The 13353-nt window shown below is 36.6% G+C and overlaps 2 protein-coding genes across 2 annotated transcripts; both read left to right on the plus strand.

The window, feature by feature from the left end:
* The first annotated feature begins 3076 nt into the window (after window positions 1-3076).
* LOC128587965 (60S ribosomal protein L23a-like) lies at window positions 3077-3542 on the plus strand. Its single transcript, XM_053594507.1, has one exon. The coding sequence runs from the start codon at window positions 3081-3083 to the stop codon at window positions 3540-3542; it is 462 nt and encodes a 153-aa protein (XP_053450482.1). The 5' UTR covers window positions 3077-3080.
* Window positions 3543-6805: 3263 nt separating this feature from the next.
* On the plus strand, window positions 6806-7594 carry LOC128587967 (translationally-controlled tumor protein-like). Its single transcript, XM_053594508.1, has one exon. It carries the CDS (start codon window positions 6845-6847, stop codon window positions 7361-7363), a length of 519 nt encoding a protein of 172 aa, XP_053450483.1. The 5' UTR covers window positions 6806-6844; the 3' UTR covers window positions 7364-7594.
* Window positions 7595-13353: the final 5759 nt, after the last annotated feature.

A 13353-nucleotide genomic window follows, 5' to 3' on the forward strand; every position in this document is an offset into this window, starting at 1 on the left:
GAGAAAGACACCTAAAACAAAGAAGCAGAGAGTGTGAAAATCCAAAGGATAGTATGGACATGTTAAACAATTGTACATAAAAGAAAAAGACTTGAAACCATAGTGATATATGATTTAAGACCAAAGATAAAAGACAAAGATGGTCATTTTATGTTAATGTAGATTAATTTGTTACATAAAAGGAAAAGGAAGGTGGTGGATTAATTAACTATGAAGAACACAAGGGGTCACTCCAAGAGGAGTGAAGAGGCCACCTGCCAGTGCCTAGAGGTACAGCACAGGGGTGACATGTAGAGGATTTTACAAAAGAATTTGGGGGATCTTCTCTCTCCCAGATATACCTCTGAGCAAACCTTTGCCACTAGGAGGAAGAAAAATATCAGTACCTGGCCAGCACTCCATAAAGCGGAGGTGATCACAACAAAAATGAAATAAATCTTAGAGAATTTCAAAGCCTGGGAAAGGGCAGAGATGGAAAGGCATCTGACAGGGAGGACAGCATGAAATGAGGGCACATTCAAGCACCATCCCCTCCAAAACACATCACACAAATGCTCTTCCTTGAGAGTTATGCCCCTGGGCACACATGACCTCCAGAGACAGCTGTTATCCTCAGGAAAATAGAAACTCATGGAGAAAAATGTCAAGATATTTGAAACAACTTCCATGTAAAAATGATCATTAACTGTGAAGCTTTATAGAAAAGAGAAAATCAGCAATATAACAAAATGCTTAAACAATGGACAATTTGGGCAGCACGAAATAGAAATAAGAAGTTTAGGAAAGAACATTACAAATTCTGGATTTGTGACGTGTAAGAACTAGAATAAAGAACATAATGGATGAGGTGAATAACAATAAGAAAAACTGATGAAGAAATTAGTAACCAGAAAAACATGTTAAGGTTTTCTCTGAGTAAATTAGGAAAGAATAGAGCATAGAAAATAGTAAGAGAGCTGGAACATATTCTTCTTAGTAAAGTATCTCAAGAATGGAAGAAAAAGTACCCAATGTACTCAGCCCTACTATGAAACTAATTTAGGGTTTTCACATGAAAGCTATAACCCAGTTACAACCTAAGAATAGGGGGAAGGGGGAAAGGGAGAGGAGGGAGGGGGAGGTGGATAGCAGGAAGGGGATTGGTGGGATTACACCAGCAGTGCATCTTACAAGGATATATGTGAAACTTGGTAAATGGTCTGTGAAGCTAGTGAATGATGCCCCATGAATATATCAATGTACACAGCTATGATTTAATAAAAAAAATAAAAAATAAATATAGAGAAAAAAAGAAAATAGTAAAAGTTAAGAGAGATGGAGGATCAAAGTAGAATCATCAACATCTATATAATAAAATTCCATAAAAGAGAGAAAAAGATAAGTAAAAGAGTAATTGTTGAAAAAGTGTTACCAATAATTTTTCAACCTTACAAAAACTTCTAAGTTACCTTAGTTAGATTGAAAAGACTAATAGAGAAGAAAGAATAATTATAAATTATAAAAGATTTGAGATATGTAAGACAAATACAATGTTTGAATGTTTGTATACTATTTTGGAGAAAAAAATTTAAAAAATCTGAAAATATTTGAAAAATTTGAGCACAGACTAGACATTAAATGATATTAAAGAATTTATTATTAATATTATTATTATTAGATATAGGGTTTTGCTCGATTGCCCAGGCTAGAGGGAAATGGCATTATCATAGCTCACTGTAACCTCAAACTCCTGGGCTCAAGAAACACTTCTGCCTCAATTTCCTGAGTAGCTGGAACTACCCATGCATACCACAATGACCAGCTAATTAAAAAAAAATTTTTTTTTAAGTCTCACTATAGAATCTCAAACTCCTGGCCTCAAGCCAGCCATCCTCCTGCTTCAACCTCCTGAAATGCTAGAAATACGGGTGTATGCCATCACACATGGACTTATTGGTTTAGTTTTAGATGTGATACAGGTATCATTTGTATGTTCAGAAGATGAATGCTTTTCATTTAGATATGCTGAACTTATGAATGAAGAACCAAGATGCTTGGGATTTGCTTTAAACTGATGATGTGGTAGTTGCAGTGGGGACACAGAAAAGGAGTGTAAATAAAAGAAAATCGGTCATTTATCTATATTTGTCACACTGAGTGATGAACACATGAGAATTCATTATAATAGTGTCTCTATTTTGTGTCTGTGGAAAAATCCTATAAGATATCATTACAAAATTTAATTTAAAAAAAGAAATGTAGAATGATTGGCAGAATAGATAAGAAGCACACAGAGACATTCACACACCACCTCACACCTAGTCACAATACAGTGACATTTTAGAAGGTTAGAGTCAAATGAAACAATCTAAAAGATTCCAGAGAGAAAAAGTAGATCACATCCAATGGAAAAAAAATCAGATTGGCCTCGCAGTTATCTGGTATCAATACCAGATACCAGAAGACAATGAAGTATATGTTTAATTTGTGGAATGACAATAACTTAGAGCAGAAAATTAAATAGCCAGCTAAATTACCTTTTAAATGTAAGGAAAAAATAAAGATACTTTCAGGCAAAAACAAAAACAAAAACAAAAAACCTTCAGGAAGTTTCCCAAAGACCCTCTTTGAAAACTCACTGGAAGCATATATTACAAAAAGAAAACTAAATTGGAAACTTCATTAGATACCAGTAAAGAAAGACTAAGTTCACTTTTGTTTAAATAATTATCTCATTTCTACAAGTTAATTACAGTAATTAATCAATAAAATTAAAATAGCAATGTGATTTTTCAGTTTGGGATGGGGCAATAAGTAGAAAGGAAAGAAACAAGAGGGAGATGAAAGTTTCCTAATATACTTTTTGTGTTTCAGAAATGCTTATATGTTGACAAGTCTTAGAAATAGGAAAAAAAAAGTGTGAATTTAAATAATTTTCGAGAAAGCACCAGAAAGATAGAAATATATAGTTTTCAAGCCAATGGAAAAAAAATAGAGAATATTTTTAAAAACAATGAATAGAAGCATAATGATAGAAAAAACATTAAGTGACAGAAAAAGTTTTAATTTATCATTGATCAGCTTTTTTTTTTTTTTACAAGATGGCACCAAAAGCAAAGAAGGAAGCTCCTGCCCTTCCCAAAGCTGAAGCCAAAGCAAAGGCATTGAAGGCCAAGAAGGCAGTGCTAAAAGGCATCTACAGCCACAAAAAAAAGAAGATCCATACATCACCCACCTTCCAGCACCCAAAAACTCTGAGAGTCCAGAGGCAGCCCAAATATCCTCAGAAGTGCGCCCCCAGGAGAAACAAGCTTGACCACCATGTCATCATCAAGTTTCCCCTGACCACTGAGTCTGCCATGAAGAAGATAGAAGACTACAACACACTTGTGTTCATTGTGGATGTCAAAGCCAACAAGCACCAGATCAAACAGACTGTGAAGAAGCTTTATGATGTTGATGTGGCCAAGGTCAACAGGCCTGATGGTGAGAAGAAGGCATATGTTCCACTGGCTCCTGATTATGATACTTTGGATGTTGCCAACAAAATTGGGATCATCTAAACCAAGTCCAGCTGCCAATTCTAAATATATAACTTTCCACTGTAAAAAAAAAGAATTACCATTGATTATCATCATAAATATTAATTGCTTAAACTCATATTTCAGAAGAGAGATTCTCTTTTAATAATGGAAGAAAATAGGATTTAGCATTGTATTTTCTTCCAGAAGCAGGCTCAGAACAAAAAAGATGTAAACTGATTGAAAATAATAGGATGGAAAACAGTATCTCATGCAAATGTGAACCAAAAGAAAACCAGGGTAATGGCTTTAACAGGACACAAAAATAATTGTATTGGAAAAAATCGTAAGGGACAAAATCAGCAAAAGGAATATTTAACACAAAATATGCTGCTGATATAATAAATATGAACATATATTTATCTAAAATGTGGTCTCAAAATATATATATATAATGTATAAATAATTATATATACACAACATATTTAATAATTATAGAAATATACAGAGATATACAAAAACATGCAGAGAGATACAGAAATATAGAGAGATACAGGAATAAGGACCATAGAGGTTGCTGGCTGTACTCTCTGTCTCCTAAAAAGACCACAGCACTACCTGGTCCTGGGGATATATTGCAGCATACTGTCATCAAGAAACTTCTGTTTATTTGGCCACAAGGAAGAGTTTTGATATGCTCAGGCTGAGACCACTTCAAGACCTAAGCTCTGAAACAAGGTAATTTGAAGTAAAGAAGGCAGTGAGAAGGAAAAAGAAGGACAAAGAAGTGAACAAAAAGAAAGAACACATGAGGAGAAACCAACAGAAAAAAAAAAAATCAGTCTACATGAAAATCCAAAACAGAAGAACTTTCCCAAGGGACCATGAGGCAGCTATGGCAGAAGATTCCACCTATAAATAATTAATGCCCTTGACAGAAAGGGATTTAAAATATGCATGATAAGGACAATAAAAGGAATGGATGATAAGATGGAAAAGTCAGATAAGAAATACGTAGAATATAGAAAGTCTATGTCAGATCTTAAGGAAATGAAGGCAACAATCAGGGAATGTAAAGATGCAGTAGAAAGTATCAAAATCGGATTAGATCATGGAGAGGAAGCAACCTCAGAATTAGAGGATAAAGTTTTTCAGTTAACTCAGGTAGTTAAAGAAAAGAAGAGAAAGAATGCAGAACAAGTGCTTAGAGGACTATGAGACTCCATGAAGTATTCAAAATACAAATAATAGGAATTCCTGAACGGAAGAAGATTGTCCCAAAAGAATAGAAGCCCTACTGGAGACTATCATAAATGGAAACTTACCAAGTTTGACCAAAGACCCTGAAACACTCTTTTTGAATGATTGAACCCCAGGTCATGTCAACTCAAACAGAGCCTCTCCAAGAAACATTGTAATGAACCTGTCCAAAGTCAAGACGAAAGAAAAATTCTACAAGCAGCCAGGTGTAAGCAACAACTGTCCTACAAAGGCAGAGTCAGGAGGATGACAACAGACTTTTTAAATGAAATCTTCCAAGCCAGAGGAGCATGGTCATCCACCTTCAACATTATTAAACAAAACAATTTTCAGGCCAGAATTCTGTATCCTGCTAAACTAAGCTTCAAAATTGATGAAAAAAATCAAATCTTTTGCAGATATAAAAGCACTGAGGAAATTTGCCACAACAAAACCAGCTCCACAGGAAATACTTAGACCTATTCTTAACACTGACCATCACAATGGACCACCACCAAAGTAAACACTCAGAAGCTAATGGTCCAAACTCAGCTTCCACAATGGTACAAAGAATAAAACTACACAATGGACTTTCACAAAATAAGATGAATAGAACTCTACCACACTTATCAATTCTCCCAATAAATGTCAATGGACTGAATTCATCACTGAAAAGGCACACACTGGCTGATTGGATGAAAAAGCAAAAGCCATCCATATGCTGTCTTCAGGAGACACAATTAGTCTTAAAGTACAAATCAAGACTCAGTATTAAGGGATGGAAAATAAGATTTCAAGCAAATGGAAATCAGAAGAAAGGAGGGGTTGCAACCTTATTTGCAGATACAAGTGTATTTAAAGCAACTAAAGTTAAGAAAGACAAAGATGGACACTTTATACTGGTCAAAGGAACACTACAAGAAGACATTTCAATTTTAAATATTTATGCACCCAACTTAAATGCTCCCAAATTTATGAAACAGACCTTGATGGGTCTGAGCAATATGATATCCCATAACACCAGAATAGTTAGGGAGTTTAACAACCCTCTGACAGAACTGGACAGATCATCTAAACAGAAACTAAACAAAGATACAAAGGACTTAAAAACCCCAGAACAAATGTGATTAATAGACACATATGGAACACATCACCCCAAAGCTAACGAGTATATATTTTTCTCATCAGCTCATGGTATGTACTCCAAAATCTGCCACATCTAAGATACAAATCAAACCTCAGCAAAATTAAAAGACTAGAAATTATACCTTATGTCTCCTCAGACCACAAAGCAATAAAGGTAGAACTCAACTCCAACAAAAACATTCATTGCCATACGAAGACTTGGAAATTAAACAACCTTATGCTGAATGATAGTTGGGTTCAGGAAGAGCTAAAAGAGGAAATCATTAAATTCCTCAGACATAACAGCAATGAAGACACAAGTTACCAAAACCTGTGAGATATAACAAAAGCAGTCCTAAGAGGGAAATGTATTGCATTAGATGCCTACATTCAGAAAACAGAAAGAGAATGCATCAACAAACTCATGAACCATCTTATGGAACTGGAAAAAGAAGACCAATCTAATCCCAAAACCAGTAGAAGAGAAGAATTAACCAAAATTAAATCAGAGATTAATGAAGTTGAAAAAAAAAATTCAGAAAATTAATAAAACAAAAACTTGGGTTTTTTTTTTTTAAATAAATAAAATCAATAAACCTTTGGCCAGATTAACTAGAAACAGAAAACTAAAATCTCTAATAACCTCAATCACAAATGACAAAGGGGAAATAACAACAGATGTTCTGTGATACAAGAGATCATCTCTGAGTACTACAGGAAACTATGTCCAGAAATTTGACAATGTGGAAGAAATGGATCAATACCTGGAATCACACCCTCTTCTCAGACTTAATCTAGTAAGAAATAGATCTCTTGGGCTTCAGGAGGCTCAGCGGGAGATGACGTAAGGGACGTGCCCTCTATATGAGGTTGGGGAGCGGCTGGATCGGCCTTTTCCGCCCGCTCCTCCCTCCCTCCGAGCGCCGCTCCAGCTCCGCCTGCAAAACTAGCGCTGCTGCTGTCTCCCTTCAGCCGCCATCATGATTATCTACCAGGACCTCATCAGCCATGATGAGATGTTCTCCGACATTTACAAGATCCGAGAGATCGCAGATGGCCTATGCTTGGAGGTGGAGGGGAAGATGGTCAGTAGGACAGAGGGTAACATTGATGACTGGCTCATTGGTGGAAATGCTTCCGCTGAAGGACCTGAGGGTGAAGGTACCGAAAGCACAGTTATCACTGGTGTTGATACTGTCATGAACCATCACTTGCAGGAAACCAGCTTCACAAAGGAAGCCTACAAGAAGTACATCAAAGATTACATGAAGTCAATCAAAGGCAAACTTGAAGAACAGAGACCAGAAAGAGTAAAACCTTTTATGACAGGGGCTGCAGAACAAATCAAGCACATCCTGGCTAATTTCAAAAACTACCAGTTCTTTATTGGTGAAAACATGAATCCAGATGGCATGGTTGCTCTCCTGGACTACCGTGAGGATGGTGTGACCCCATATATGATTTTCTTTAAGGATGGTTTAGAAATGGAAAAATGTTAACAAATTTGGCGATTACTTTGGATCTATCACCTGTCATCATAACTGGCTGCTGCTTGTCATCTACACAACACCAGGACTTAAGACAAACGGGACTGATGTCATCTTGAGCTCTTCATTTATTTTGACCGTGATTTATTTGGAGTGGAGGCATTGTTTTTAAGGAAAAACATGTCATGTAGGTTGTTTAAAAATAAAATGCATTTAAACTCAAAAAAAAAAAAAGAAAGAAATAGATCTCTTGATCAGAGTGATTTCAAGAACTGAGATTGAAGAAACAATAAAAAAACCCTCCCTCCCCAGCCCCCAAAAAAATTCCCTGGTCCAGACGGCTTCACATCAGAATTCTATAAGACCTTCAAAGAATAGCATATGCTCATACTGCAGAAATTATTCTAAAACATTGAGAAGGAAGGAATCTTCCCCCAACACATTCAATGAAGCAAACATCACCCTGATACCAAAACCAGGAAAAGACCCAACTAAAAAAGATAACTTCAGAACAATTTCACTAATGAATATAGATGCAAAAATTCTCAATAAAATCCTAGCCAATAGATTACAGTAACACATTAAAAAAATCATTTATCACAATCAAGTAGGTTTGTACCAGGGATACAAGGTTTGTTTAGTATATGCAAGTCCATAAATGTAATTCACCATATTGACAGAAGCAAAAACAAAGACCATATGATCCTCTCAACAGATGCATAAAAATCATTCAATAAAATTCAACATCTTTTTCTAATTAGAAAACTTAAGGATACAGACATAGGTGGCACATGGGAAACTATGGAACACTGAGAATAGAAATTGTAGTTGTAAATAGATGGAAAAACGTATCATGCTCACGAGTCAGCAGAATCAATATTTTTAAAATGGTTATACATAGTATTAACCAAAGTGACTTATAGATTCAATGCAATTCCCACTAATATACCAACATTCTTTTTTGCAAACCTAGAAAATACTATTTTACACTTTGTATGGAACCAGAAAAGACCCCAAATAGCCAATGTAGCCTTATGTTATAAGAAGAACTCTGGAAGCATCACCTTACTTGACTTCAAACTATACTACGAGGCTGTAGTAATCAAAACAGCATGATGCTGGCACAAAAATAGAGACTTAGGCCTATGGAGAACCCAGATATGAAATGATTTTCATATTCCCATCTTATCTTTGAAAAAACAGATAAAAACATACACTGGGGAAAAGAATCTCTGTTCTATAAATAGTCCTGGGAAAGCAGGATACCCACATGTAAAAGATTAAAACAGGACTTGCCTCTCTCACCACTCACAAAAATTAATTCACAATTGATGATAATTCAGAAGAAAGTGTTGGAAAAACTCTTCTAGGTATTGGCCTAGGGAAAGAATTTATGAAGAAGACCACAATGGTAATCACAGCAACAAGAAAAATAAATAAATTGGACCTGATCAAATTAAAAGTTTTCTGCACTGCCAAGAACACAATCCACAGGTTGTGGACAATCTACAGAATGGGAAAAAAATATTTCCATACATTTCATCTGACAAAGGGCTGATAACCAGAATCTACAAAGAACTCAAGCAAATCAGCAAGGAAAAAAAAAAAAAACATTAAAAAGTAAGCAAAACACCTGAATGGAAACTTTTCAAATGAAGATAAATTAATGACAAACAAACCCATGAGAAAAGGCTCAACATCTCTAATCCTCAGGGAAATGCAAAGCAAAACCACATGGAGATATCACCTACATGAATAACACAAGTGAGAATGGGTCATATCAAAAACTCCCAAAACAACAGACACATGGCAGTGTGAATGCAGAGGGAAAGGAACATTCATTCACAGCTAGTGGGACCGCAAAGTAGCATGATTTCTATGGAAAGTAGTGTGGAGGGAGATACCTCAAAGTACTGAAAGTAGACCTACCTTTTGATTCAGAAATCCCACTACTAGTTATTTACACAAAGGGGAAAAAAGAATTTTTATAAAAAAAAAAAAACCCAAAACTTGCACTCCCATTTTATAACAGCACAATTCAAAATTGCAAAGATGTGGAAACAACCCAAGTGCCCATCAATACATAAATGGATTAATAAATATGTTTATATGCATACCATGGAATACTACTCAGCCATAAAAAGATGGTGATCTCATACCTTTTGTAATTACCTGGGTGGAATTAAAAGGCCATTCTCCTAAGTGAAGTATCGCAGGAATGGGAAATCAAACACCACGTGTTTGATTTTTTTTTTGTAGAGACAGAGTTTCACTTTATGGCCGTCAGTAGAGTGCCATGGCATCACACAGCTCACAGCAACCTCCAACTCCTGGGCTTAAGCGATTCTCTTGCCTCAGCCTCCTGAGTAGCTGGGACTACAGGCACCCACCACGACACCCGGCTATTTTTTATTGTTGCAGTTCGGCCGGGGCCGGGTTTGAACCTGCCACCCTCGGTATATGAGGCCAGCGCCTTACCAACTGAGCCACAGGCGCCCCCCCACGTGTTTGATTTCAATGCAAACTTGGGACTAGTCGATCATATTTACTTCTGTATATGTACAACACTTGTGTATATATACTGAAGTAAAACTCAAAGGAAATTAAGTAGGGGGAAGGTAAATGCACACCTAGAGGGTACAATGCACATATTCTGGGTGAAGGGCACACTTATAACTTTGACTTAAAATGTACAAAAACAAATTATGGGCCAGGTGTGGTAGCTCATGACTGTAATCCTAGCACTCTGCGAGGCTGAAGTGGGTGGATTGCTTGAGCTAACGGGTTTGAGACCAGCCTAAGCAAGAGTAAGATACCATCCTCTAAAAATAGCCAGGCATTGTGGAGGCACCTGTAGTCCCAGCCACGTGGGAGGCTAAGGCAAGAGAATCATTTGAGCCTAAGAGTTTGAGGTTGTTATGAGCTGTGACTCCACGGCACTCTACCAAGGGCAAAAAAGTGAGACTCTCTCTCAAAAAAAAAAAAAAATTATGTAACCCAAACATGTATACCCCCCTGAAATTTTTAAAAAAGGAAAGTTTAAAACTGAAAAATAAAATTACTGAAAGACATTAAGGAGACAAATATAAATGGAGAAATATTTCATGCTCATGGATAGGAAGATTTTATATCAAAATGATATTAATGTTCACTAAATCTGTAGATTGAACACAGCTGCTATTAAGCATTTTTCCATGAAAATTGACAAGTTCAGCAGTTATGGAGTCTAACATAGGCATTACCACACAGGGATGCATAAACTCTCCAACAGAAAATAATGGTGAGCCCAGAAACAAAAACCTACATTAGAGAACCATTTTTTTATTAAATCATAGCTGTGTACATTAGAGAACTCTGATGAATGACCAAGGTAGCATAACAGAGCCCTGGGAAAAGGAGTGACCATTCAATAAATGGAGATGGAAGATGTGCTTATTCACAGAGAGGGAAAATTAAGTTGTATCCTCACTTCAGATGAGAAAGAAAATCAACTCTGCAAGGAATAAAAGCCTCAAAGGAAGGTGACAAAATTTTAGTAGAAAATATAGATGAGTTTCTTTTTGCCCTTGGGGTTGGAAAAGATTTCTTGAATAGAAACAAGTAGTATTAAATACGAAAAACAATTGCTAAATGTGGCTATCTTAAAATCTTACAAAGCAAGTATCCAACGTGCTCATTATTAATATGAAGCCAATATATAAACAACTTCATGCCCACATGAAAAGAAAAACACAAGTCCATTCTAGGGAGGAGGAAGGAGAGGAGGGATAGGTAGAAGGGGTGGAGGGAAGGCAACTGGTGGGGTCTCCCTAATGAGCACACTGTGAGGGCGTTCAGCACGCCCCCTGGGTGGAGAAACAAAAACAATGCAACCTAAACATTTGTACCCCCATATTACTCTGGAAAACAAAAAAAAAATATTACCAAAACAACAAAGATATATCACACACTAGGAGATATTTGTCACATATATTAAGAAAAGACTAGACTGACGTTTATTGCTAGGAAAAAAACGACTCACTGAATAGAGGAAAATCATTTGTCATTCCTATCACATGATGTATACATCAACTCTAGATGGATTAACAAAAACTATAAAGGTTGATTTTTTTTAAATCTTTAGATGACAAATATCTTCTTAAATTTCAAAAAGCACAAAACTTTATAAAGCAAAGTATGAGCAGCCACCACATCAAAATTAAGAATTTTTGCTTAGTAAAGGACACCAAAGACAAAGTTAACACCTCACTCGAGAGGAGAAAATGCAAGTCCCAAAAACAAGAAAATGGATAAGGGGTATGAGAAGACAATTCACAGAAGGAGACTTTAACTGATGAACTCATACTGGAGGGGCTCAGTGTCACTGGCAATGTCATTAGTCGGTGAGATCCCACTTCACACCCACCAGATTAGAGAAACAAGAAGGCTGAATGGTATTATTTGTTGGCAAAAATACTGATGACAATAGCCCTCTTCCTGCTGGTGGGAGCAACTTGGCCATACCTAGTGGAATTACAGATACCTAATAACATGTCAGTCTTTTTCCTGAGTATATGACATTGACCACTGGTTCTCAGATAGGGTGATCAACCCCCTGTAACCCCTAGCAACATCTGAAAACATTTTTGGTTGTCACCATCGGGCAGATGCTACTGGCTTCTTCTGGGTAGAGGCTGCTAAACGTCCTGCAAAGCTCAGAACAGTCCTCTGCGGCCAAAACCCCACCCAGCCCCAGTGTCTGAGGCTGAGAAACCCTTCCCTAGAGAAGCTGTCACTCAGTTGTGGGTAGGGGCTCACACAAGAAGTTTATCACATAGCCGGGCGTTGTGGCGGGCGCCTGTAGTCCCAGCTACTCGGGAGGCTGAGGCAGGAGAATCGCGTAAGCCCAAGAGTTAGAGGTTGCTGTGAGCCGTGTGACGCCACGGCACTCTACCCGAGGGCGGTACAGTGAGACTCTGTCTCTACAAAAAAAAAAAAAAAAAAGAAGTTTATCACAGCACTCTGTGTGCAATGGGGAGTTGGAGCACATGAAGTCCAATGAAATAAAATATAAAATGTGCTAGATTCACACTGAAGTGTGCAGAGAGGGAAGCAGCAGAAAAAGAGCACACAACAAGGTGTGTGTGTGGGGGGACAGACCTTAAAGACATGCTAAGTAAACAAAGGTGAGAGATGAAGTTAAATCTATAGCTCAGCAAGATTTACAGAAGGGCTTTCCAGAAAATATCCAGCCATGGGACATGGAAAGGAGAGAGAGATAGATGGCTGTACTTTCCAGACAGCCTGTATAAATTTCAAATACATATACACTAAGAAACATCGTATTTTACAAGGATCTATCATTTCAAAGGACATTAGCAAATGCATTCAAGAGAATACTATACCTCCAAAGGAAGAGAGGGATGAATGGTCATGTGGGATTAGATAGATTAAAGAAAATTAATTTAAAGAGAAATAGAGCCTGGCTTTAATAATAATGATGGTGTCATGAATAAAGAAATGTTACTAATTTGACTCCATACAACTGAGGTAAAACAAATAAATAACCAATATATATTTTACCATTTTTTTGCTCTATACAGTATGTACTTATTTTTACAAGTGCTCATGAAACATTTATTTAAAAACTAATGATGTGTTATAGTCAGGAAAAAATGCAAAACATTTTCAAAAATTATAATTTATAAAGACCACATTCCTAGAAATTAAGAATTTAAAAAAAAGGTTAAATAGAAATATCATTGCTTTTAAATTAAAAGATACTTACACGTAGTTCTTGGATTACAAAACAAGATATGAAAACAAAAACAATCAGAGAATGCATCGCAATACAGCCAAAGGCAATTCTGCACCAAAAATGATCAGATCTTCTCAAAGTTTTACTCAACATGAAATTTGTAAGACCTCTCCCCTTTTTATTAACAAACAAGAAAGAATACAAATGTTTGTTCTAAGAACTCTCATCAAAATGTTAGTAAAAGAACATCAAAATAAACCCAAGG

Source organism: Nycticebus coucang, chromosome 6, assembly GCF_027406575.1.
Source record: "Nycticebus coucang isolate mNycCou1 chromosome 6, mNycCou1.pri, whole genome shotgun sequence".
NCBI classification, from domain to species: Eukaryota; Metazoa; Chordata; class Mammalia; order Primates; family Lorisidae; genus Nycticebus; species Nycticebus coucang.